Consider the following 26,545-nt stretch of genomic DNA (forward strand, 5'->3'; position numbering starts at 1 on the left):
CTCTTTCTAAAATCAAAAAAATCTTTTAAGCAGGAGGTGTTCCCAAAGTTGTCACCACAGCAGTATAGTGACCCTGTAAAAGTCTCATTAAATCAGTTATGGTTCCTTTGAGCACTCCAAAGACTGCATGAAGTGTGAAGAAATTTAAGCATGAAGAACCCCTCAAACATTGCTGTTGCAAGAGCATAGGCGAACCCCCTCAAACCCTTATGTAGCAAGCGTACAAACAAAACCCTCAAACCTTTCTGTAGCAAGTGTATAGGTGAACTCCTGAAACTATTCTGTAGCAAGAGTATAGGCGAACCCCTCAAACCTTTATGTAGCAATCTTATAGGCAAATCCCTCAAACATTTCTGTAGTAAGTGTATAGGCGAACCCCTGAAACAATTCTGTAGCAAGAGTATAGGTGAAGCCTTCAAACCTTTCCATAGCAAGTGCATAGGCAAAACCCCTGAAACCTTTCTGTAGTAAGAGTATAGGCGAACCCCTCAAACCTTTCTGTAGCAATAGCATAGGCAAACCCGTGAAACATTTCTATAGCAAGACTATAGGCGAACCTCTGAAACATTTGTGTACCAAGAGTATAGGCGAACCACGGAAAAGTTGGTGTACCAAGAATATAAGGAAGGACCTGAAAAATTGGTGTACCAAGAGTACAAGTGTACCCCTGAAAAACTGGTTTACACCGAGGGCAGGTGAAACCCATAAACATTTTTTTTAAGATAGAGCTTCTTGTTGCTTAATTTGGAGCAGAGCCTGGATGCAGCCCTCTGAAAAATTTGGTTTTAACAAAGCCTTTTGGCCTGCAGAAAAATTGGCAGTTCAGCGTGATGACATGCTGTTTTAGGAGTAAGACCCGAGAGGGATAGACCAAGCTACTTCTCCCCTTTTTTGGGGAGATAAAGAATGCATATTTCTCCTGTTGCAGCTAAAAGAATCTTTATGATCCACTGCTTTCCACCGGTGGAGAAGAGAAGTCTGGGGAAATCCAGTATTTGTTCATCTTAATGAGTGTAAGAATGTCAACGTTGTCAGATGACAGGTGAGTACACTTATCCGTGATAATCCCCCCAGCAGCACTAAACACCCTCTCTGATAAGACGCTAGCAGCAGTGTAGGCCAGTACCTCCAAGGCGTACAGCACTCCCTCACCATCTTTTTACAGTGCTCCCTCCGACTCAGCCTTGACTGGGGAGTGGTGACACAGGCTGGCTGGGGAGCCATAAAACTGGCAAAGGCCTTGGAGAGTGTTCCCCTGCCTGTGCTTGATATGCTGCCTGATCCCTGCGCCTCCCCTGCTAGTTGGCCCTTTGTATTACGTCTTCTACCGCTAGCGCTGTCAGATGGGAGCCTTAGCATCACCTTTTCCATCAGGGCTCTGTGGTATTGCATCACTCTTGTACTTCTTTCCTTTTCGGGAATGAGAGTGGAAAAGTTCCACTTATACCGTGGGTCGAGAAGGGTGTACACCCAGTAATCTGTGTTGGCCAGAATGCATCTAATGCGAGGGTCACGGGAAAGGCAGCCTAACATGAAGTCAGCCATATGTGCCAGAGTCCCAGTATGCAACACATCGCTGCCCTCAATAGGAGGATGACTTTCATGATCCTCCTCCTCCTCTTCATCCCATACACGCTGAACAGATGAGAGGGAAGCAGCATGCGTACCCCCTGCAGTGTGGGCAGCAGTCTCTTCCCCCTCCTCCTCCTCCTCCAAAACGCGCTGAGATACAGACATGAGGGTGGTCTGGCTATCAAGCGACATACTGTCATCCCCCATCTCCTGTTCTAACCACAAAGCGTCGGTCTTTATGCTTAGCAGCAAACTTCTCAGTAGGCAAATCAGCAGGATGGTAATGCTAATGATGGCCGAATCGCCGCTCACCATTTGTGTAGACTCCTCAAAGTTTCCAAGGACTTGACAGATGTCTGCCATCTATGTCCACTCCTCTGTAAAGAACTGCGGAGGCTGACTACCACTCCACCACCCATGTTGCAGCTGGTATTCTACAATTGCTCTATGCTGCTCGTAAAGCCTGGGCAACATGTGCAGCATAGAATTCCAGCGTGTGGGCATGACACACAGCAGTCAGTGTTCTGGCAGCTGTAAACAATGTTGCAGTGTCCTGAGGGTGACAGCATCCGTAGTAGACTTGTGGAAATGTGTGCACACGTGGCGCACCTTGCCGAGCAGGTCAGACAAGTAGGGGTAGTTTTTCAGAAAGCGCCGAACCACCATATTGAACACGTGGGCCAGGCATATCACGTGTGTGAGGCTGCCAAGCTGCAGAGCCGCCATCAGGTTACGGCCCTTGTCACATACGACCATGCCTGGTTGGAGGCTCAGCGGTGAAAGCCAAAGATCGGTCTGATTCGTCAGACCCTGCAACAGCTCGGGGGCGGTGTCACCTAAGCTGATTAGCTTCAGCACGGCTTGCTGACGCTTCCACATGGCAGTGCTGCCGTGCTAACACTTCTTAATTCAAAGGTGGCGAAGGATGAGGGGGGCTTTTGGAGGAGGTGGCATAATACGCCGGAGAAATCATCACCGAAGTAGCACCCGCCATCAGGGAGATGTAGTGTCCCTGCCTGCCCTTGTCCACGTGTCCATCATTAAGTGGACCTTCCCAGTAACCGCATTGGTGAGGGCACGGTTTATGTTGCGGGAGACGTGCTGATGTAGGGCGGGGACCGCGCACCGGGAAAATTAGTGGCGACTGGGGACCGAGTACCAAGGTACCGCCACCTCCATTAGGTTGCGGAAAGCCACCGTTTACACTAGCCTGTATGGCAGCATCTCCAGGCTGATTAACTTTGCAATGTGCATGTTTAAAGATTGTGCATGCGAGGGGTGGCCACGTATTTCTGCTTTCGCTCCAACGCTTGTGTTAGCAACAGCTGAACGCTGCGCTGGGAGACATTGCTGAAGGCCATAGAGGACCGTGGGGGTGAGGGTGTTGGTGCAGACCGGAAGGTGATCGTTCCTGCACCCTAGGAGGGGGATTGGATCTGTGTGTCAGTTTGTGGCACAGGAGAAGAGGCAGTGGTGTGACCTGTAGGCGGTGAATGGCCCTTGTTCCAACTCCTGGAGTGCTTGGCTATCATATACCTGCGCATGCTAGTGATGGTGAGGCTGGTAGTGGTGGCTCCCATGCTGATCTTGGTGCGGCACAGGTTGCACACCACTGTTTGTCGGTTGTCTGCGCTCTCACTAAAAAACCTCCACACCTTTGAATACCTAGCCCTCTGCACAGAGGCTTGCACCCGAGTGGGTGCTGTGGGGAACAGTTGTGGGATTTTTTGCTGTGGCCCTTCCTCTTCCCCTGGCCACCCAACTGGCTCTTCCAACCTCCTGCTGCTGCACTTGCTTCCCCTCTGAAGCCCTGGCTTCAGTTGGCTTAGCAATCCAGGTCAGGTCAGTCACCTCATTGTCCACCAGCTCTTCCTCTGAATCCTCAGTCTGCTCCTCCATCAGACTTCCTACCCTACCAACAACCTCACTGATAGACAACTGTGTCTCATCATCCTCATCCACAAAAAGCTCCTGAGACAGTTCCCGGAAGTCCCCAACCTCATCCCCCTGACTCTGGGAAAGTTCCAAATGTTGGGAATCTGTCACCACAAACTCCTCAGATGGCTGATAAACATTATTTTCCGACTCAGAGCAGGGACCCGAGAACAGTTCCTGGGAGTATGCCTGTTCAGAATATCTCCTTTTCCTGGAATGACTAGGCTGAGAGGAAGGAGGAGCAGCCTGAGGATTCAGAAGAGCAGTACCTTGGTCTTCATGAGTGGACTGCAAGGAAGACCGGGTGTTAGATAAATTACTGGACGCATTATCCGCGATCCACGGCAGCACTTGATCACACTGTTGTGCTTGTAATAAAGGTCTACCACACGGACCTGCAAAATGTGAGATGAAGCTGGGGAGCGGAGATACGCGGTGCTCTACTAATCCCTCAGCAGCAGACTCTGCTTCCCCCCACCCAGGACCGCAGCCTCTGCCCACACCCTCACTTGGACGCCCGAGTCCATGTCCATGTCCTCGACCTCGACCCTTCCCCCTACTCTTCATCATGTAGGATAAATGATAGAGCAAGGCCCAAATAAATTAACCAACTGTATAGTGCTGAGAACTGGGGCTAATTCACTGCAGACAGAGACTTGGAGATACCAGAGGCTCTATGCTATGACAGAATAAATTAAACCACTGTAATGCACTGATACCTATGGGTAATTTTCCGCTCACAGAGATTTGTAGATAAGAGAGGCTGTATGCCGTTCAAGAATAAATTAGTATACTATTTAGCGATGAGAATTTTGGCTACTTCACCGCACATAGCAAATGGGAGATGTGAGATGCTCTGCACAGTGGCAGAAAAAATTAACCCAGTGGATAGTGCTGATAACTGCGGCTACTTCACCCCACACAGAGAATAGTAGATATGAGGTGCTCTGCACAGTCCTAGAAAATACTAACCTAGTGGATAGTGCTGATAACTGCGGCTAATTCACCCCACACAGAGAATGGTAGATGTGAGATGCTCTGCATAGGGTGCAGAAAATATTAACTCAGTGGATAGTGCTGATAACTGCGGCTAAATCACCCCCCACAAAGAATGGTAGATGTGAGATACTCTGTACAGGCACAGAAAAAAATTAACCAACTGTTAATACAGAAATTCTGTAACAGAATATAGCCAGGATGCTTGAAAAAAAAAAAATTGGTGCACTACTGGTCCCAGCCAGCCAAAATGCTAATGCACACAATCAGGAGTAGCCCTAAGAATGACTGTTGTGTTCTTGAAGTCAGGATCCCTACACTAACACTTTCACTATCTCAGCAGCAGCTCTTTCCCTAGCTTCTGCCAGCATAAGTCTGAGCCGAAGTGTGGGCGGCACTAGTTTAAGTACTCGGTGGTCACCTGATCCCGCCAGCCACTCACTGCTGTAGACGTGCAGAGGGTTGGCACGTCACAGCAGGAAGTGGATATGCCTTCCCTGCATGTTTATTGGCTAAAAAATGGCGCTAAACATGCGGGGAAGGGAAATGAAATTTAATCAAACACCGCATGGTGCTCGCAGGTTCACTGTATACCTGTGGTGGCTGCTTTTGTGACACCTCCTGCTTCAAACCAATCTTTAGATTTAGAATGCATTGCTGAATTGTGGAGATGGGTAGAAGTACTGGCATCTGAGTCCCCTTTTGAGCCACCTTTGTGACTCCAGGCAATATTGTGACAGAGGTGGCATTGGATTGGACTTCTGATTATACGCTAATTTATCATCAATTCTCATCAGCATAGTGGGATATCGCCCACAATTTCAAAGGCGGTCGCTGCCATGCCCTGCCAACCCTCTGCAGTGTGAGTCTCCGATTCCTTCTCATCCAATACGCACTTATAAATAGACATGAGGGTGGTGTGGCTATTAAACGAATGTATGGCATGAGGACAGCTGAAAGCTGCGCTGGGAAAAATTTGAGTATACTGTGGATGCAGGCTCGTGCCTGAATCCTGGGGGGGATTGGACAGCAATGCCAGCATGTAACCCAGGAGAAGAGGCAGTGGTGTCACCCGCAGGTGGTGATTGGCCTTCGTTCCACCTAGTGTGGTGTTTAGCTAAGAAGTGCCAGCGGTTGTGCCTTGCTAGTTATGGTGTGTCCCAAGGAAATTGTTAGGGGAGTGACCGCCAGGCTCTTGCCCACAATTTGCCTTAATATTGTGACCTGGGAGCCTCAGATGCATCCATGCATTCTGCCCCTGCAGTTCCCTATCCATTTCTGTGGTGTTTCCATCACTTTCTAATTTTTTCAGGTGATTCACACAACCTCCTCTATGCCAGAGTGTGGCACACATGCAACAGAGGATCCTAGACCCCTGTTCAAGCATTTCATGAATGGGAGAAGAGGATAGCCTTGATGATTTGTAATAATCGAAAGCACATCATTCTTATGCTGTAGTGGATTGTTATTGTGTTCAGTGTCATGGAAATATTGTTAATAACTTTGGTAGGAATAAAGATATATTACATGTAAATACAAATTTGGATTCCTTGTCAAATTCTCTACCAGATATATATATATATATATATATATATATATATCACATGCACCTCTTCCCACTTGAAAATACAGACTTGGTTCCAAATTGGCAGCTTTCAAAGTGGCCACCATGTTGCCACCGCCCCTCTCAAATTTGCCACCCTCCCTTAAAGCATGGCACACAAAGGATGGCATTACAGACTACTGTTTTCCATTTATACAGGTGTGTCTACACCTTTGTACCACCCTTTAATTAATTTTATATTTCTTCTCTTCAAGAAGCCGCAGTCTCGCTGTAATGATCGATGTTCTCCGGGATACAGAAAACGTCCTAATGGAGGATATCATGTCTGCTGCTATGACTGTGCCCCATGTTCTGAGGGTGAAGTGTCCAATATAACAGGTAAGAATACTGCATACCATGGATATACTAACATGTAGACAGAAACAGAGGATGAAAATAAATTGTACATAGGTAAAAAAAAAAAAATAAAAAAATCATCCACAAATGGAGGAGGGATTTAACAGCACGGTGTGATGGAAATGGAACATTTTACAGGTAAAACTTGTGACTTTGGACAGTTACAAGACAAGCAGCCACAGTTTCCAGAATAATAAAAAAAATCTAAATCCTAAAACAAAAATACATATTTGATCAGAACTATCAATAATGCTTCATTTATCCCGTATGGTGAATGTCGTAAAAAAAAGAACGCCAAAAATGCACTTTTTCGGTCACCCTGTCTCTCAGAAAAAAATGCAATAAAAAGTGATCAAGTCATATGCATTCCGAAATAGTATAAATGTAAACTATAGGATGTCTCACAAAAAATTAACCCTCGCAGAACTACATCGATGAAAAAAATTAAAAAGTTATTGCGGGCAGAAGATGGCAGCAGAAAATAATGTAAAATAATTAAATATCTTTGAAAAAAATAACAGTAGTACAGCAAAAGAAAAATATATGTTTGGTATCGTAGTGATCGTACTGACTCATAGAATAAAGCTAACATATAATTTTCGTTGCAGTTTGTGCGCCGTAGAAACAAGACACACTTAAAGATGGCGGAATGTCATTTTTTTCATTTTACTCCACTTACAATTTTTTTTACGTTTTTAAGTAGACTGTATGGTATATTAAATAGCACCATTGGAAAAAGACAACTAGCACCACAAAAAACAAGCCCTCATGCAGCAATGTCGATGGATAAATAAAGGAGTTACGATTTTTTAGAAGGTGAGAGGAAAAAACAAAAATGGGGGAAAAAAAGGGTCTAGTCCTTAAGGCGTTAATATGTATAATAGGGAGAAATGGCGCACTTTCTAGTGCAGCTGTACTCTTGCGCATATCAGGTGACATTTTCATTACACTGTTAGCCAGTGAGGTAAAAACTTTACAGAACTGTGTGCCTTTTAGTAAATGTAGTGGAAATCATTCAATCTGCTTCCTCTTTCTGACCCATTGAGCCAAATTGATTAAGGCAGATGTTTCCTACATCAGTCTTAGTAAACAGAAAGGTGAAGAAAAAGGTGTGCCATAGTTTTTAAAAGGCATGTTTGAGATACAGAATCTCTGGCCGGGGTGGTTGAGATACAGCTGTCACAGAATTTCAGTTTTGTAAGTTTTTGACATCCCTACGTGAACGATCAGTGTTTAAATTGCCCGACAGAGGCGTTGATTTTTATACCGGCTGAAACTGAACGACGAATGTGAACCTCACAATTCTGGTTTGTTGTTTAGTCATTGGCCACATCTAAACAGAAGATAATCATTTAGCTTCACTTTGGACGATTTTCTGAAGGATAATCATTAAGTCTAAACGCACCTTTAGAGTGGGCACCATGCCCCACAATGGCTTTAATTACACTTAACATTTTTTCTGGTTGTAGTCTGAAATTCAACACTCCTTATTTTTAGACTCTATGGCTGGAGGAGCTCGATAAATTATAGGACTCAAACTCTTTTTCTTTTTTTTTACCTCACTGCATTTCTAGAGCCATAATGTTTTTTTTTTCTATCAACATAGCTGTAAACGGGGGTGTTTTTTGAGTACATATAATGTATTGTATAACTTTTGTTAATTTTGTTAGGGGGATTGGGGAAAGAATAATTTCCTCCCTTTTTTCAATTTCATTTTTACGGTGTTCAGTGTGTAAAATAAATAACAGAATTCTCTGGATTAGCACAATTTTTTTTTTATAATTTGCTATTTTTGTATACAAAAAAAAACTTTTGTAGTAAATATTTGTGTTACTTCATTTCAAGAGCTTTTAAAAAAATGCATTTTTTATTGCTGTATTCGAAGACCCATAACATTTTCTTCCTGAAGTCAACAGAGCTGTGAATTTTTCAGGAGAAGTTACAAATTTAATGGTACCATTTTTTTGAGCCATACAACATTTTGATCAATTTCCATACCATTTTTTGCCATGTTGTTTGTATTTGTTTTCATGACGCACACTATACAGGGTAAATAATGTACTACCTTTTTCCTCTGGGGTTTTTCAAATGCGGCAATACCAGACTAGCGATGTTCTTTCATATTAAACGGGAACAAGTAAGGTTTGTGCATTTTTTAAACTTTTTTATCCTTTGAACTTTTTTTTGTCCCTCTAGGGGACTTGAATATCACCATCTTTTACTTTAGTTTGGCAGTGTAATATAAAGCCTATAAAGCTCAATCAGAGGCTGAGCCTCATAGCCCACCATAAATGGCAAGACCATAGGTCATATTCAACATTTCAGAGCCATAGCATCCACAGCATTTAAAGGGTTAAACAGTAGAAATTAGAGGTTTCTCTGATTCCCACTGTCAGGCTGTTGTCCAACAGCCGAGCACCACTCCCAACGTAACAAGAGACCTGTGCCAGACTTCTGATGTTGCACCATACAACGGCCATTGCAACAGAATAAAGCCTTTTAATGGCTGCTGTAAAAAGGTTTATTGTCAGTCACCACTTTTGGAAACAACTACATTTGGACTTTTACAGCTAGCACTGAACTCAATAAGGATAGGTTGACATCTGACCTAGATACTCTGCTCAACATTAAAACTGCAACCCTAAAAAGGACAAGTCATAAAGTTATGCAAATTGAGCAAGATGAGGGTGTCACTAAGAAATGCAAATGATCACATCTTTAAGCACCTAGCTCCAATCTGTGGTATGTGTGTGTGTGTGTGTGTGTGTGGGGGGGGGGGGGTTAATGGTATTAAAGCCAGAATATTTTTTTATTTTCCCAGCAATGGATGTGTAAGGTATTTTCGTGCAGAATGAGTTGATATTCTCATTTATACCATTTTGGGGTACACATGGTTTTTTGAATGTTTATGAACCAGGATACCAGTTCTACACAGTGATAGTGCTTACAGTGCAGTTACCTCCAGTGATCGCAGGTGATGTCTTCACCAATTGGTGATGTCCATTTTTGTTTTCCTTCTTTATCTGGGATAGCTCGTAGTAACCCCCTGTGGCTCCTTTGGTTACAGGACCTTTCTCCACTAACTCCTCCAGCATCCAGTCCCATGCAAAAAAAAGATCACTTCCCTCCCTTCAACCCTAATGTACAGTCCCATGTAAAACATATCTCCCCCTCTTTTCAGAAGATCTGATATGCAATCCCATGTAAAACACATCTCTTTTCCTCTCTTTTGCCCCATCCAACACACCGTACCATGTAAAATGCTCCCACCCCTCCTTTCACCAGAAAGCACATGTAGATGAGTTCTATGCTGTCTCCTGCCATGGGCCACAGTGTAGTTTTGCTTCTGCCTTACCTTGGACTCCTGTTCTCAAGATCTTTGAGCGTCCAGAGCTGGGGGGAGGAGCTACAGCATCAGGTCTTATCAGTGCAATCATACTAAAAGTAGTTAATGAAGGGGGAAGTGGAACTGGAAACTGCTTCTTGTTCTGCTTCAGAGACATTTGGTGGCTGAGGTCTGCATTCGGCCCCTGCTCCACCTGTTGAATACCTTTGGTATATATGGTCATATATCAATACTGTATGCTAAATCTACCATTTTTGTTTGCTATTATAGATAGTGAGATCTGCCATAAATGTCCTGAAGAAGAGTGGCCTGATGAGAAGAAAGTGAAATGTCTCCCCAAAGTATATGAGTTTCTATCTTATGAGGACATTTTGGTTCATGTTTTTTCAGCATTTGCTTTATTTTTTTCTGCTGTAACATTATTTATATCAGGACTCTTCATTTATTACTGGGACACTCCAATTGTGAAAGCCAATAACCGGACTGTGAGCTTTATCCTCCTGGTCTCCATCTTCTTGAGCTTTCTCTGTATCTTCTTCTTCCTTGGTCATCCAGTGGACATAACCTGCTTACTAAGACAAACATCATTTGCAATCCTCTTTTCCATTGGTGTCTCTTCTGTTTTGGCCAAGACTATCACAGTCTGTATCGCCTTCAAAGCCACCAAACCTGGCAGCTCCTTGGTGAAGTTGGTTAAAGTATCTAATTATGTGGTCTTTAGTTGTTCCTCTGTACAAGTTCCCATTTGTGTTACATGGTTGTTGGTTTCACCTCCATATGTAGAGTTTGATCATCACACTTATCCTGGGAAGATCATCATTCAGTGTAATGAAGGCTCAGATATCTGGTTCTACTCCATGTTGAGTTATATGGGCCTCCTGGCAGCGGTGAGCTTTGTTATGGCTTTCATGGTGAGGACATTACCGGACAGTTTTAATGAGGCCAAGTACATCACCTTCAGCATGCTGCTGTTCTGCAGTGTCTGGATCGCCATGATCCCAGCTTATCTGAGCACCAGAGGGAAATACATGGTGGCGGTGGAGATATTTGCCATATTGACCTCCTGTGCTGGAGTTCTTGGCTGTATATTTTTTCCAAAAGTGTATATTATTCTTCTAAAACCTGATCTCAACTCAAAAAATGTAATAATGGAGAAAATCAAGTTATAACTTATAAATATCACATTACAAATGTATGGCTTATGAGCATTAATTGTGCTATTATTGAGTCACATGGCAATCACAAGATTTCCAATATTCTGATATTGCTCATCACTTTTGTCCAAAAAAATTTGAAGTGATGTAACAGCTGTAGTAATTCCAGGCCTGTAGCCTACCATCAAGGTTACAGGTTACACCTTATCTTCATTATTTTGCGCCATATCAAACATTACTTTAGATAGACAGTGCTAGCAGCCATTTTGTGTTAGGAGTGAGGGATTCTAGTATAGCATGAGCAGTGGCTCTTTTGCTGTATAGCAGTTTTTGTATCTTGTAGCTGCATGCAGTAACAACTCACTAGCTACTGCAATCTTTCTTTGTACAACATTGGGGATTTTTCTTATCGACCCAGGTTAAATCAAGACCAGGCTCACCATATATCCCTCCTCTCCCACTATTGGGGACTTGCTGACACTTATTGGTGCTATCCTTTTTATTGGTACATTTGCAATCAGACCTAATATTTAAGCCACGGTTCCTGATGAGCTGTACCATTTACAGTGAAACGCATTGAACTGCGAACCACTAAACTGTAAAACTGTATCTAACTAATATGAACAAGGGCGCATCTCCTCTGCGTCAGTAAGGGAGATTGCTGGTCTATATTTCTGAATGTTTTCGGTCGAACATTTGGGTTAATATATCTTCCCAGTTGTGGAATCTACATAGCAAGTTTATCTAAAGGTTTTCTTTTAGTCTTTCTACCATATCTTGATTGGGAAATTAACTCGTGGGGTATATTACTCCCCCCATTTGTGGGTGACTGTAGATTTCTTTGACCCCCAACTGTTCCCATATACCGTCACACCTCCATGAACACAATTCTGTGACAGTGTGGTGAGATGTTCTGTGTATGTCTTAGCCATATATATATATATATATATATATAATATTTTAGTGCATTATTAATAAACATTTGGTTTTAGTATAGTTACGTCTGTTCTGTGAAGGGCTTCAAAATACTTATATACTGTTTCTGCCCCTGTGAAGTGTTTAAATTGTGATTCTGTGCATTTATTCTAGATCATTATCTTAGTAAAATACTGCAAAGTTTACACATGTCGTTACTGGTCCTATGAACTCAGAATTGCTTTAAAGCGACTCTCCGCTTCAGTACCAATCAGAATAGCCATATAGCTTCTCTGACTCTTTTTTTAATCAAGATAAGTTGACCAAAACTGCACAATTCTGGCACTGCATGTTTTTTTCTAACTAGGATAAATACAGCAATATATTAATGTATTGGATTTGTACTGAGCAAATATGCTTTTGTAACCAGAAAACTCAACATTGATCCCTAAAACAACCAAGAGTGGAAGAAGTATGGTTGATCCTCTCACCTGGAAAAGTAGTGCTAAGCATGAGTACTAATACATGAAACCACCTCAAAACAACAGATCAGGGTGATGATACATATTTTTCCTGTCCTTGTCCTGATGCACCCTGGGAGCCTTCCTCAGAGCTCAAAAAACAGGTCAACAACGGAAACCAGAAAATGGCAGAACTCAGCGCTAATCCCAAAAAAACAAATGTTGTAAAAACTACTTTAAAAATTTGCAGCTGTTTTTTATTAAACAAAAGATTGAAAGAGCTAAATTTTTCAACCCCAAATTGGGTTCTTCCTTAAGCCTGAGGAAGAAACCAATGTGGGGCTGAAACACGTAGATCTTTATATCTCTTGTTTCTTACAAAGCTCTGCTAAGTTTTAAAGTGGTTTTGGCAATGTGTGTTTTTGGGGATTAGCGCTGAGTACTGTCATTTTCTGGTTTCCATTGTTGAGAGCTAACTTCAAAGCTCAAAAAGCACCTCAACATTGGAAGTCAGAAAATGACAGAACTCAGTGCTAATACCCCAAAACACACATTGCCAAAACCATTTTAAAACTTAGCAGAGTTTTGTAATAAACAAGAGATTTTCTGGTTTCCATTGTTGACCTGTTTTTTGAGCTCTGAGGAAGGCTCCCAGGGTGCATCAGGACAAGGACAGGAAAAATATGCATCATCAACCTGATCTTTTGTTTTGTGAAGGTTTCATGTATTAGTGCTCATGCTTAGCACTACTTTTTCAGGTAAAAGGATCAACCGTACTTCTTCCATTCTTGGTTGTTTTACGTTGCTACACTATTAGAGATGAGTGAGCATGTTCGTCTGAGCTTGATGCTTGTTCGAGCATTAGCATACTCGAAAGTACTCATTACGAGAGAGCACCATGTGTTGTTCAAGAAAATTTCATCCTCTCCTCCCCACATGTTTAGCGGCTTTCTTAGCCAATGAACATGCAGGGAAGGCTTTAGCACCTCCTGCTATGACGTGTCAACCCTGTGCACATCTATAGCAGTGATTGGCTGGCTGCATCAGGTGACCTAGGATCATTAAAACTCAGGTCACCTGATGCTCGCCTTACACGGAGGCTGAATTAGCTAAGGGACAGAGCTGCTATGAATAAGGGAGAACCTTAGTGTAGGTCAGAAGAAACATTTAGGCAGGGATCCATCTTCAAAGAACCCAACGGTCCTTTTAAGGACTACAACTCCACTTTTGTGCATCATCAGTTTGGCTGCTTGGGACCAGTAGTGCGCACAAAGCATTCACAAGCATCCCGAGTGTATACTGCATACTGTTATCGGTTCTATACAGTATACTGCTACTGGTGTACACAGACTATATAGGAACTAAACTCCTCTCATTTTTCATTTTTTTATTTGTTTTTGGCTGAAAGCATTTGCACACTATATAACAAGACTGTTCACATTTTGCATTGTCTATTTTTGGCTTAAAGCGTACGTAAAATACCCCTAGTGTGTGTCCTCTCGATCCTCACTATATAACAAGACTGTACATATTTTACACTGTCTATTTTGGCTTAAAGCATACACAAAATACCTCGCAGTTTGCTTAGCATTATGACCAAGTGCATTATACAATATGATCAACACTAGGGGTAAGGGTTGAGGAAGAGGACGAGGATGTGGACGTGGGCATCTGAATGAGGGTGTGGGCAGAGGCTGTGGTCCTAGGTGGGGTGAAACAGTGCCTGCTGCTGAGGGAGAAGTAGAACGCCACGTATCTACGCTCCATAGCTTCATCTCACAGTTTTCAGGTCCACGTGGTAGACCATTATTAAAACCACAACAATGCGATCAGGTGATGACGTGGATAGTGGATAACACGTCCAGTAATTTATCTACCACCCATTCTTCCAAGCAGTCCACTCACACTAGCCAAGGGACTGGACCTATGATTCTCACGCTGATCCTCCTTCCTTGCAGCCTGGTCACTCCAGGAAAAGGAGAGATTCAGAACAGGCATACTCACATGAACTGTTCTCAGGTCCCTTCCCTGAGTCACAAAGAACAGTTCATGGGCTACCTAAGGAGTTTGTCGTGACCGATGCCCAAAAATTGGACCTTTCATAGTCTCAGGGTGATGAGGGTGGGAACTTCCAAGTAGTGTTTCAAGAGGTATTTGTTGTTGTTGATGATGATGATGATGATACACAGTTGTCTGTCAGTGAGGTTCTTGTTAGGGCAGTAAGTCTGAGGGAGGAGCAGACTGAGGATTTAGAGGAAGAGCTGGTGGTACATGCTGTCTTTCCCTGGGGCACTGGTTAAAAAGCCCCTCGGGGAGAGGCAGGGGCTGGGACAGGCGGTAGCTTGCCTATCGGTGGACCCCTACCTGGATCCCATTAAGCAAGTATGAGCTCTATGTTAAAAAGATATTTCAATGGTTCACTTGCACTCTGGGTAAACAAATCTTTCAAGGTTACACCTATACTCTTGGTAAACAAATCTTTCAGGGGTTCACCTATACTCTTGGTAATCAAATACCCTGCACTCTCGCTGAAAAAATCTTTCAAGTTCTCACCTGCAATCTTGGTAAAGAAAATGTCTTCTTTTTAAAATGGGTTGTTTTCTTTATTAAAAATGTATAAGTACTGGCCTCTGAGTTCCCTCTTTGCTGGCGTTTGTGGCTAATGAAATGCTACAACGGAGGTGGCATGGGATGGCACTTACAATCATACATTAATTTGTCCGCGATTTGTCAGCTATGAAGCACAATTTTAAAAGGGTCACACCTGCACTCTGGGTAAAAAAAATCTTTTGTTTTAGAATGGGTTGTTGAATTGTGGAGATGTGAAGAAGTACTGGCATCTGAGTCCCCTTTATGCCCACATTCGTGGCTCATGAAATTTTGTGACGGAGGTGGCATGGGATTGGAATTATGAGCATACGTTAATTTATCAGCAATTCTCATCAGCATTGTGGGCTTATTGCCAACAATTTCAATGAGGGTCGCTGTCAGGCGAGCACGCCAGAGCGGCCCCATTCAACAGAACAGAAGAGAAGACTGCGCAAGCGCGTCTAATCGAGGGAGAAGAAGGCTTCGGTCGGCGCCATGGAGACAGGGACGCCAACACTGGAGGGGGTAAGTGTAAAACTTCTGTATGGCCAATATTTAATGCACAATGTATATTACAAAGTGCATTAATATGGCCATACAGAAGTGCTTAACACCGCTTGCTTGCGCCGGACAACCCCTTTAAGACTCCAGGGGAAGCCCAGGGTGGCAGTACCAATGTGGTTCACTGATGGAAGTGCAGGGCAACCCGCCAAATTATCATGGCGTCATTAATAGGTTGCTGGTCTGCATGGTGAACTACATACAGCGGGGAAAAAAGTATTTAGTCAGATATCAATTGTACAAGTTCTCCTACTTAAAAAGATGAGAAAGGCCTGTAATTGACATCATAGGTAGACCTCAACTATGAGAGACAACATGAGAAAACACATCCAGAAAATCACATTGTCTGATTTTTAATGAATTTATTTTCAAATTATGGTGGAAAATAAGTATTTACAAGCAAGCAATAAGTACAAACAAGCAAGATTTCTGGGTCTCACAGACCTGTAACTTCTTCTTTAGGAGGTTCCTCTGTCCTCCACTCGTTACCTGTAGTAATGGCACCTGTTTGAACTTGTTATCAGTATAAAAGACACCTGTCCATAACCTCAAGCAGTCACACTCCAAACTCCACTATGGTGAAGACCAAAGAGCTGTCGAAGGGCACCAGAAACAAAATCGTAGGCCTGCACCAGACTGGGAGGACTTAATCTGCAATAGGCAAGCAGCTTGGTGTGAAGAAATCAACTGTGGGAGCAATATTAAGAAAAAGGAAGAGATACAAGACCACTGATAATCGCCCTCGTCTGGGGCTCCACGCAAGATCTCACCCCGTGGGGTCAAAATAATCACAAGAACGGTGAGAAAAAATCCCAGAACCACATGGGGGAACCTAGTGAATGACCTGCAGAGAGCTGGGACCAACGTAACAAAGGCTACTATCACTAGCACACTACGCCACCAGGGACTCAATCCTGCAGTGCCCGACATGTCCCCCTGCTGAAGCCAGTACATGTCCGGGGCCGACTGAAGTTTGCTAGAGAGCGTTTGGATGATCCAGAAGAGTATTGGGAGAATGTCATATGGTCAGATGGAACTAAAGTAGAACTGTTTGGCAGAAACACAACTCGTCGTGTTTGGAGGAGAAAGAATGCTGAGTTGCATCCAAAGAACACCATACCTACTGTGAAGCATGGGGGTCGCAACATCATGCTTTGGGGCTGTTTCTCTGCAAAGGGACCTGGACGACTGATCCGTATACATGAAAGAATGAATAGGGCCATGTATTGTGAGACTTTGAGTGCAAACCTCCTTCCATCAGCAAGGGCACTGAAGATAAAATGTGGTTGGGTCTTTCAGCATGACAATGATCCCAAGCACACCACCAGGGCAATAAAGGAGTGGCTTTGTAAGAAGCATTTCAAGGTCCTGGAGTGGCCTAGCCAGTCTTCGGATCTTAACCCTATAGAAAACCTTTGGAGGGAGTTGAAACATCACTGCTTTTGAGGAGATCTGCATGGAGTAATGAGCCAACATACCAGCAACAGTGTGTGCCAACCTCGTGAGGACTTACAGAAAACGTTTGACCTCTGTCATTGCCAATAAAGGATATATAACAAAGTATTGAGATGAACTTTTGTTATTGACCAACTACCTATTTTCCACCATAATTTGCAATTAAATTCGTTAAAAATCAGATAATGTGATTTTCTGGATGTGTTTTCTCATGTCTCTCATAGTTGAGGTCCACCTATGATGTCAATTACAGGCCTCTCTCATCTTTTTAAGTGAAAGAACTAGTACAATTGGTATCTTACTAAATACTTTTTTTCCCCACTGTATATCAGAATGGTCTGGCACTTTGTATCCACTATGTGTGGGAGTATACGCCAAGCAGCAACCCCCCTCTATATCAAGAGGCAGTGTAAGTGGCTGTCTCATCGGTGTCCTGCACAGGTGTAATTCGCTCCCCCATTTGGTAGTCAGCTACCTGCATGGTGAGAGGATGCATCTATATGTAAGTAATGGCCTTTTTCTGTCTGTGATTGTTTTTAATTATATATATATATATATATATATATATATATATATATATATATATATATATATATTTCCCCTTCTGTGATGCTTCTAAATCTATTGAGTTCAAAACCCCTATACCTGTACCATTTCCTCCTAATAGGGTATCATACCATTCTCGTTTTACTCTGGTGCAGGGTTTCATTGCCAGGAAAGAAATATTAAAATGCAAAATGGTTTTCTGGCTCTTTGTGGACACATTCATACAGGTATGTGGCATGCTTACCATATTATCATTGCTTACTTTCGGTCTCCTATCTTACACGGTTAGATATTGTCCCCAGACTGTACGATTGGTTATGCTGGTAGCATGTACACATAGTACTGTATATTTATCTCTCAAGTCTATGGTGAAATTAATGCCACTGGCACCTGTTATGTTTCTTTTATATTCTAGTGACTTCATTACTGTATAATAGTCATATTGATGATCTAATTCAGCCATACATTCTTGACTATCAAACCTAGGCTCCAAAGCCCTCCTTATGTGTCTTTTTACAACCACCCACTCTCCGGGCTGTAGGTCATGCATTCCCTCAAGGGAGTTAGAATCTGGAATGGGAGAAAACAACTGGTTGTGCAGTATCTTCAGACGAGCACTGAGACATAACATAGTTAGTTAGCGCACCATACTGGGCCTGCAACTGCAGTGGAAAATACAGGCCCAGTCTTGGTGCACACCCAAACAAAATTTCATATGGTTATTAACCCCGTCTTTCTGCTAGGTACATATCTTACTGAGAAAAGGGCTAATGGAAGGCACTCAGTCCATGGTTTGCCCGTTTCCTGCATTGATTTTTGTATTTTTAATTTTAGGGTACCGTTCATCTTTCCGGTACCCTGTACCTGCAAATTACCTCATTTATGAGCTTATTTGTGGTTACCTGCTCATTTACCTTGGTAACAAGGTAGGCATCCAGCCTGAAAAGACATCAACAACAACAAGCACATATTTGTACTTTCCAACACGTGGAAGCTGAATGTAGTCAATTAGCAATCTCTGAAATGGATAGAGTGGCCTATGCAAGTGTTTTTGTGGCAAGCTTACCTTCTGTCCTGAGTTGCTTATGGCACAGATCATGCAAGACTGGACAAATGATGTAGCAGCTAGAGAGAATCCAGGGGCCACCCATTCTCTCTCAAGTGTCAGTTGCATAGTTGCCTTCAATAGATGAATCTTTCCATGGATCAGCTGGGCCATCATGGGGTACAAGAATCGTGATAGGTAAGTTCTGCTGACTGTTCGCTATACGCCATTCTGTTCTGCTGCTCCCATATTAGTCCATTTATCCTTTTCTTCGTTGCTGCCTTGTAACTGTAAAGTCCTTAGCAAATCAATGTCCAACTTTTTATCAATGTCCAAAGTTTAGTCAATGTCCAGAGGTTTTTGTCTCTGACTTATGTGGTCAGTATCTTCTTTGCTTCTTTCTTCCACGGCTTGAGGGTGGCTGCCTTTGCTGTGAAGTTTGCTAGAGGATTGCCTTTTGCTTCTGCAGTGTCGGCTTTGTTATGAGATTTCACCTTTAGGATTGCTACTTTGTCTGGTAGAAGTAGGGCTTTCATGAGGTTCTGTACTGCTACACCATTCTTAATGGGTTGTCCTACAGAAGTTAAAAAATGTCTGGCCTCCGATATTGGGCCGTAATCATGAGCTATGCCAAATGCATACCTGGAATCAGTGTAAATGTTTGTCTTCTTACTTTCCACCACTCTACACACCTCAGTGAGGGCCTTCAGTTCCGCTTCTTGTGCTGAGACATGCGGAGGTAGAGCTTCTGCTTCTAGGACATCTTGTTGCGTGACCACTGCATATCCGGTGTGGAGTCGTCCATCCTCACCCTGGTACTATCTACAAAAAAGCTCAAAATATGCATTGCCAACAGGGGTTCCAGTAACTGTTTTTATAACCTGAATTTTCTTGTTGCATCAATGCTAGACAATCATGCTGATATTTTATTTCAAATAGATCATGATTAGAGATGAGCGAGCACCAAAATGCTCGAGTGCTCGTTACTCGAGTCGAACTTCCCGCGATGCTCGAGGGTTCGTTTTGAGTGACGAACCCCATTAAAGTCAATGGGCGACTCGAGCATTTTTGTATATCGCCGATGCTCGCTAAGGTTTTCATTTGTGAAAATCTGGGAAATTCACGAAAGTGATGGGAACGACACAGCAACGGATAGGGCAGGCGAGGGGCTACATGTTGGGCTGCATCTCAAGTTCCCAGGTCCCACTATTAAGCCACAATAGCGGCAAGAGTGCCCCCACACTGTCAGCATTAAGATCGTTCTCCTCTGCCACAGCTGTAACAGCTGTGGCAGAGAAGAACGATGTTAGCCCATTGAATTCAATGGAGCCGGCAATACAGCTATATTGGGTTTTGGGCTTTTGTAGTGGACATTGGACCTGTATTCATGAGTTAACACTCGGTATAACCAAATGTCATGTTTGCCTTCTGTTCTTACATTTACGCAATATGCAATACTTCCTTTAATGAAACTTCTGTTCTCAAAACGCTGACAAGATAATATATAGTGTAAACATGTTACATTTTCCATCTGTTTTGTAAATTTAGTAGTAGGATCAGACAGATAACCACACTTGAAACAAGTACCGCTTTTAGATACCGCAATAATTACCCAAGCAAGTTTACTGGAAACTTATGCAAATAACATGGGAGGTTTGTGCAATTACCAATTCATGATGTAACATCCAATCATATCGAAGGAACCACACGTGGGTCCAAGACAACCCACTCATCCCCCCGTCTACCACCTGATGGCCAATCACAGATGACCGGAGGATGGAAGATTTGCAAGATGCTTATCCAATAATTGAACAATACGTTGTATCTATGTAATCTTTGACCTGCCCAGATGGGCAGATATGTTACACTCTTTTAAAAGAGGCTGCGCGCCCAACATTAAAGCAGAATTGAGGAAGCTAATACATGCTGAACCTGTGTCAGTGTGAAAACTTTTTATGCGCATTATCAATTCAGAATTAATATGGAAGGGTGTAAACATTCCTAATTGAATAAGTTGTTGGACACAAAGTAATTCCACGACACCACCACTCTACACGCCTCAGTGAGGTCCTTCAGTTCCGCTTCTTGTGCTGAGACATGCGGAGGCAGAGCTTCTGCTTCTAGGACATCTTGTTGCGTGACCACTGCATATCCGGTGTGGAGTCGTCCATCCTCACCCTGGTACCATCTACAAAAAAGCTCAAAATATGCATTGTCAACAGGGGTTCCAGTAACTGTTTTTATAACCTGAATTTTCTTGTTGCATCAATGCTAGACAATCATGCTGATATTCTATTTCAAATGGATCATGATTAGAGATGAGCGAGCACCAAAATGCTCGAGTGCTCGTTACTCGAGTCGAACTTCCCGCGATGCTCGAGAGTTCGTTTTGAGTAACGAACCCCATTAAAGTCAATGGGCGACTCGAGCATTTTTGTATATGACCGATGCTCGCTAAGGTTTTCATTTGTGAAAATCTGGGAAATTCACGAAAGTGATGGGAATGACACAGAAACGGATAGGGCAGGCGAGGGGCTACATGCTGGGCTGCATCTCAAGTTCCCAGGTCCCACTATTAAGCCACAATAGCGGCAAGAGTGCCCCCCCCCCCCGCACTGTCAGCATAAAGATCGTTCTCCTCTGCCATAGCTGTAACAGCTGTGGCAGAGAAGAACAATGTTAGCCCATTGAATTCAATGGAGCCAGCAATACAGCCGGCTCCATTGAAAGCAATGGGCTGCCTGCGAGCGCGGGATGAATTTTCGGGAAGGGCTTAAAAATATAAGCCCTTACCTGAAAATCATCCTAAAGTGTGTAAAAATTTAAAAATATGTATACTCACCTTTCCGCTGAAGCCGGAGTTCAGCCGCGTCTGGCCGGCAGTTCTCCTGAACTGCTCTGTGTTGTATTCAGCAGCCGGGGATTTAAAATCCCCGCCTGCTGAATGAGCTGCCTCTGATTGGTCACAGCCTCACCAATCAGAGGCAGCTCTCACTCACACCCATTCATGAATTCATGAATGGGTGAGTGCTGCCTCTGATTGACAGCTGAGAGCTGCCCCTGATTGGTCCTTGCGCTGAGCCAATCTTTATGCTGACAGTGCGCGCGCGGGGGGGGGGGGGGGTCTCACTCCCGCGCTCGCCGGCAGCCCATTGCTTTCGATGGAGCCGGCTGTATTAGGTGATGTTTAGGTGGTACTTGAGTGAATATACTCTGGATGTCATGAGGGATAAGAACCACTAGGGGTAGTCCAGGACCCACTCAGAAGACTTGTGAACCATTGCGTGTACTGCTATCACCACACAGACACAGGAGGGGGGCTCCTGTGGCCATTGGATCCATTCTCATGGAGTAATACCCAAGTGTCCGTGGCCGTCCTCCATGTTTTTGCGTCAATACTACCGTCACGTGACCAGCCAAAAACGGTAGTGTGAGACAAGTCCAAAAAGGTGCAGAATTGGCAGCAGAAGAAGGTACAGAAATGGCTTGAACTGCAGCCTTTCGTTCTTCTGTGAGATGTTTGGTTCCTTGAACTAGGCAATCGCCTAGAAACACAACCTTTTGTTTACAAAGATGTAATTTTTCCTTTGAAGCCTTGCAGCCATTATCTGCTAAAAATTTTAGAAGAGAAATGGATGCAGATTGACATGTTTTCAGATCCTTAGCACAAAGCAGAAGGTCATCAACATATTGCAACAGCACAGTCCCGTCAGACGGAGTCCAGGCCTGCAAGACAGATTGGATTGCCTGGGTGTACATGTTTGGAGAATTATGCACACCTTGTGGTAGGACTGTCCAAGCATTCTATTTTTCATTTCTTTAAGTTTAACTCAATGTACTTCGCTGTCTGTAAAAGGGCCGGAGATTCAGACTGTCTCTACTCTGGCTTATCATCTATGAGTTTAGACTCCAGGGGATCCCATATACCTTCAACAAAGGCATACTAAATACATGTTCGCTCATTTCATATATACCACTATACCCTAGATCTGATCAACGTTGTTGAAGGTGGGCATAGAATTGTTCTACATTTTCTTCCTTCTCTTTGTGTGACATTAGAAAGAGACAAGGAGGATTGTCTCAATTTTTTCTTGTGTCCAACGTTCTAGACCAATTAAAAATATCTTACCACTTCTTAATTCTCTGTTTAATTTTATCCCAATCTGTGCCACAATTGTCTCTCACATAATTTATGATTATAGTTCCCACTGCCTCCCCTGTTTTCAACATAATCAGAGGACACAGATCAGCTGATGTTGCAGAGTATGTGTCTTGTATTTGTGCTATATGTCTAAAGAAAGGCATAGGTCTGGTCACGGGGTCTGTTTGAGCGGCATATGCTCTTGTGGAGTCCATGGTCTATATTTGACTTTTTGTGATGTTGCATCATATTGGCTGTTTCTGCCTTCCCCCTGTGTTACATTTGCTCCTATACCACCCTCTGCTCCCTGCATCCCTTCATTGTCCTCTTCCTCATGCTTCTACTCACTAGCCTTAGATCTAGTGAGCATAGACATAACCAGTTTGTGATGAGGAGCTCCGCAAGCAGGGCAGCTCTCTCTCCTATCCGGGTTTTGTTGTCCACAATGCCAGCAGGTTCATCCCTCTGGTCCAATGTTTGACCTTGGAGTGGATGGCTTGACATAGGGTGTGGGGGGAGGAGACGGTTGGAATTGAGATGAAGGAGGGGTGGAGGTGGAAGAGGGAACTGACCCGACAATGTGGGAGCATAATATACCTGTCCTTTGAATTCTTTTCTCATTTCATTTTTAGCCATCAAACAATATATATTTCATATACCACAACATGGCTCACATACGGGCCCTTCGCACACATACAAAAATTCACAAAATGACGGATATACATTTATGATAAGGACCAACAAATATATGACACTCTACTTCTCTTCCGTAGCCAAAATTAATCAATTCTCAGTTCTTTGCACAGACAAGTAGGCCCTCTACAGCACAGTACCCCACTCTTTGGGAATTTAACTTATCTCCTATAGAACAAAGAAACTTCTCTAGACAAATAATTGAACTGTATAACAGGTTTCACTGCCTATAACCACCTTCTTTTATGTGCAAATAGCCTGGGCTCCTGTGTCTATTTGGAATTACCCTTAAGTGTAATATACTTGCCCCACCTTACAAAACTGCAAATTCACACTCACTGGGGTTTTATTCATTCATATGCAGACTGATAGGTTTATCATGTGAAGTAGAAACTGGGATTGATTTACTGTACATAGGGCTGCCAACAGCGAACAAAGCACATATATAAGAAAAACTCTTATATACCGCGGTTTTTACATGCTTTGTCCAATATAGGTTATCTGATGACAAACACAATACAACTTATGCCCATTTCCACCCACATACTTATATTTATCACTTCAGTTAGCAACTATTATCACTGTTAAACCTTCTTCTATATATTTACTTGCCTTTTTCCAACTATTCAACTTTACTGCAAACTTTACTGACTTTTTGCAAACCTATCCCAATGCTGGGGGTCTAATACTCCTGTCCCTTCATATCCTTTACTTACTGCATCTCTGCCTTCTCTTTGTTTTACTATTTCCCTTGCAGTCTTCCATACCTTATCCTCTCTACCAGCAGTATTGCTCATGGCTGGTGGCTTATGCACACCAAGAGGCTTATTATTTTTATTCTTTCACACACATAAAACAATCCCCTGGCCGTTGAGATATACAAACGGAAACACAGAGGGCCCTGTCCAGAATCGTGGCCTTGTTAGGGACTCCTTTCAGTGTCACTGATCGGGTTCCTGTTAACACGGGACACAGAGATTTATATTTGCACCCCAGAGGTCAGGTTTCGTAAATCAGGTCAGCTCATCTCAATCACTCACTCATGCATAAACAGGTACACATAAGGACAAAAACATTTGCATGTCAGTTCCTTCTTTTAAGTGTCAGTACTTCCTCACTGTCTGTAAGTGTCGGTACTTCCCCACCCTGCTTATTTCACCCCATCTCTACTACTTCTCTTATACCTATAAGAGGCTCCCATCAGGGATTTTATCCCCTGAAAACTTAAGGCTTCCCTGGTACAACTTATACAATGCCTTCCAGAGATCGGCAAGAGGGTTTCATATTCTGTAAACTGACGATGCAAAGTAACAAATAAAAACAATAACACCCGCATAGCATATTTAGCCCACCATATGGATTCTTAAAAAGCTTGAAGATTTATAAGAGGCATGCACTTCTTACCCATCGGACAGGAAAAAAATGGCCAGGAAACACAGATAGATTGTGGCAAGATAAAGCCTTACCTTACTGCGCAGTTTTGTCGATCCGTGGTTCCGAGTGGCTCCTTATCCCATCAGGGTCCGGGAGGGCTTGAGGTGAAGATGGTCCTCATGTTCATTCAAGCCTCATGTTTCTTGGGCACCAATTAATGTTAAGAAAATTCAATCAGCCGTCAATATGCTGTGAGGCTCCAAATCAGAGGTGGTTATGGCAGCCGCCATGAGAAACAAGGGACACAGAACTGTGTCTAAAAGCAATCTACCTTTATTACAAAAAAAACTTTCTTTATATGGTATTTTTAATCCTATCCAATTTGTATTCTGGTTTTCCTAGGGGGCTTACTCCTTTTTTGCTGTAATACAATGGCGCTTTATGCTGGCTAAAGTCCGTACTGCATGCGGTGACACGTTGGATAGGCTTCGACAGCAGATAGGCTGGCAATATACAGTAAGAGAACCCCAACGGACGTCTTTCAACATCGGAGCTGTACAGCCTTCAATCATAATGTCTTTAGACGTCAGACAGTGTATTGGAAAGGGTTAAAGAAGAGTGGTCTATTGTCAATGAGTGTACATTTCAGCCAGTTATGTGCTTTTACATAGATAGCAGTTAAACATTAAAGGGGTTGTCCCGAGGCAGCAAGTGGGTCTATACACTTCTGCATGGCCATAATAATGCACTTTGTAATGTACATTGTGCATTAATTATGAGCCATACAGAAGTTATAAAAAGTTTTATACTTACCTGCTCCGTTGCTGGCGTCCTCGTCTCCATGGTGCCGACTAATTTTCGCCCTCCGATGGCCAAATTAGCCGCGCTTGCGCAGTCCGGGTCTTCTTCTTTTCTGAATGGGGCTCCGTGTAGCTCCGTGTAGCTCCGCCCCGTCACGTGCCGATTCCAGCCAATCAGGAGGCTGGAATCGGCAATGGACCGCACAGAAGCCCTGCGGTCCATGAAGACAGAGGATCCCGGCGGCCATCTTCAGCAGGTGAGTATGAAGACGCCGGACCGCCGGGATTCAGGTAAGCGCTGTGCGGGTGGTTTTTTTAACCCCTGCATCGGGGTTGTCTCGCGCCGAACGGGGGGGGGGGGGGGTTTAAAAAAAAAAAAACCCGTTTCGGCGCGGGACAACCCCTTTAAGGCAATGTCTTTACTGGACACTATTGCACACTACCCTTTAAACAGTGTAACAGAAGAAAAAAAAAAAAGAAGAGAGGAGAGGGAGAGGGAGAGGGAGAGGGAGAGGAGAGGAAGAGGGAGAGGGAGAGAGAGAAGATGGAGTTTCCTAGGAACCATCCATGGTCCTCTGAGTACACCCAAGTAGGGTGGTCCTAACTCCTCCCTAAGACCTCTGTTCTAACCCTGGGTTTGAGAGTGGAGGATTCATATGTGCCACATACTGGGATAGATGATGAAGCATGACGCAATTATTTAGTCATATCTGAGTTGGATGTCACCTAAACAACATAACCATATTTTTCCTTTTTAACAAAACATAAACTGCAAATCTGTTTATTAACAGATCCGTTAACCAATTACTGTATAAATACTAGATCAGGTATGCACTAAAGGCAAGAGCTAAGGAGTATACTATTTACCACTACACTACAAAGTGTTCAGAAAAATATGCAAAAACCTAAAAATACATTGAACCAGGAACCGGGAAGTCAATAAAACTATCAGTTAGGTTAAATTAACAGATCACACAAAATTTCTTACATCTATGATGAAAT

At 43.2% G+C, this 26,545-nt stretch overlaps 1 protein-coding gene across 1 annotated transcript; it reads left to right on the plus strand.

The window, feature by feature from the left end:
- The first annotated feature begins 6,172 nt into the window (after positions 1–6,172).
- On the plus strand, positions 6,173–10,978 carry LOC136573422 (vomeronasal type-2 receptor 26-like). The gene is made up of 3 exons (XM_066574714.1): positions 6,173–6,265; positions 6,322–6,445; positions 10,080–10,978. Exons 1-3 carry the CDS (start codon positions 6,173–6,175, stop codon positions 10,976–10,978), a joined length of 1,116 nt encoding a protein of 371 aa, XP_066430811.1.
- Positions 10,979–26,545: the final 15,567 nt, after the last annotated feature.

This window comes from Eleutherodactylus coqui, chromosome 7 (genome assembly GCF_035609145.1).
Source record: "Eleutherodactylus coqui strain aEleCoq1 chromosome 7, aEleCoq1.hap1, whole genome shotgun sequence".
NCBI lineage: Eukaryota > Metazoa > Chordata > Amphibia > Anura > Eleutherodactylidae > Eleutherodactylus > Eleutherodactylus coqui.

Excerpts from the sequence above, each read along its gene's own strand:
- LOC136573422 (XM_066574714.1), top strand. The coding sequence starts at position 6,173 with ATGTTGCCACCGCCCCTCTCAAATTTGCCACCCTCCCTTAAAGCATGG. Across the intron at positions 6,266-6,321 it reads ACTGTTTTCCATTTATACAG|AAGCCGCAGTCTCGCTGTAA; the intron begins GTGTGTCTACAC and ends CTTCTCTTCAAG. Across the intron at positions 6,446-10,079 it reads TGAAGTGTCCAATATAACAG|ATAGTGAGATCTGCCATAAA; the intron begins GTAAGAATACTG and ends TTGCTATTATAG.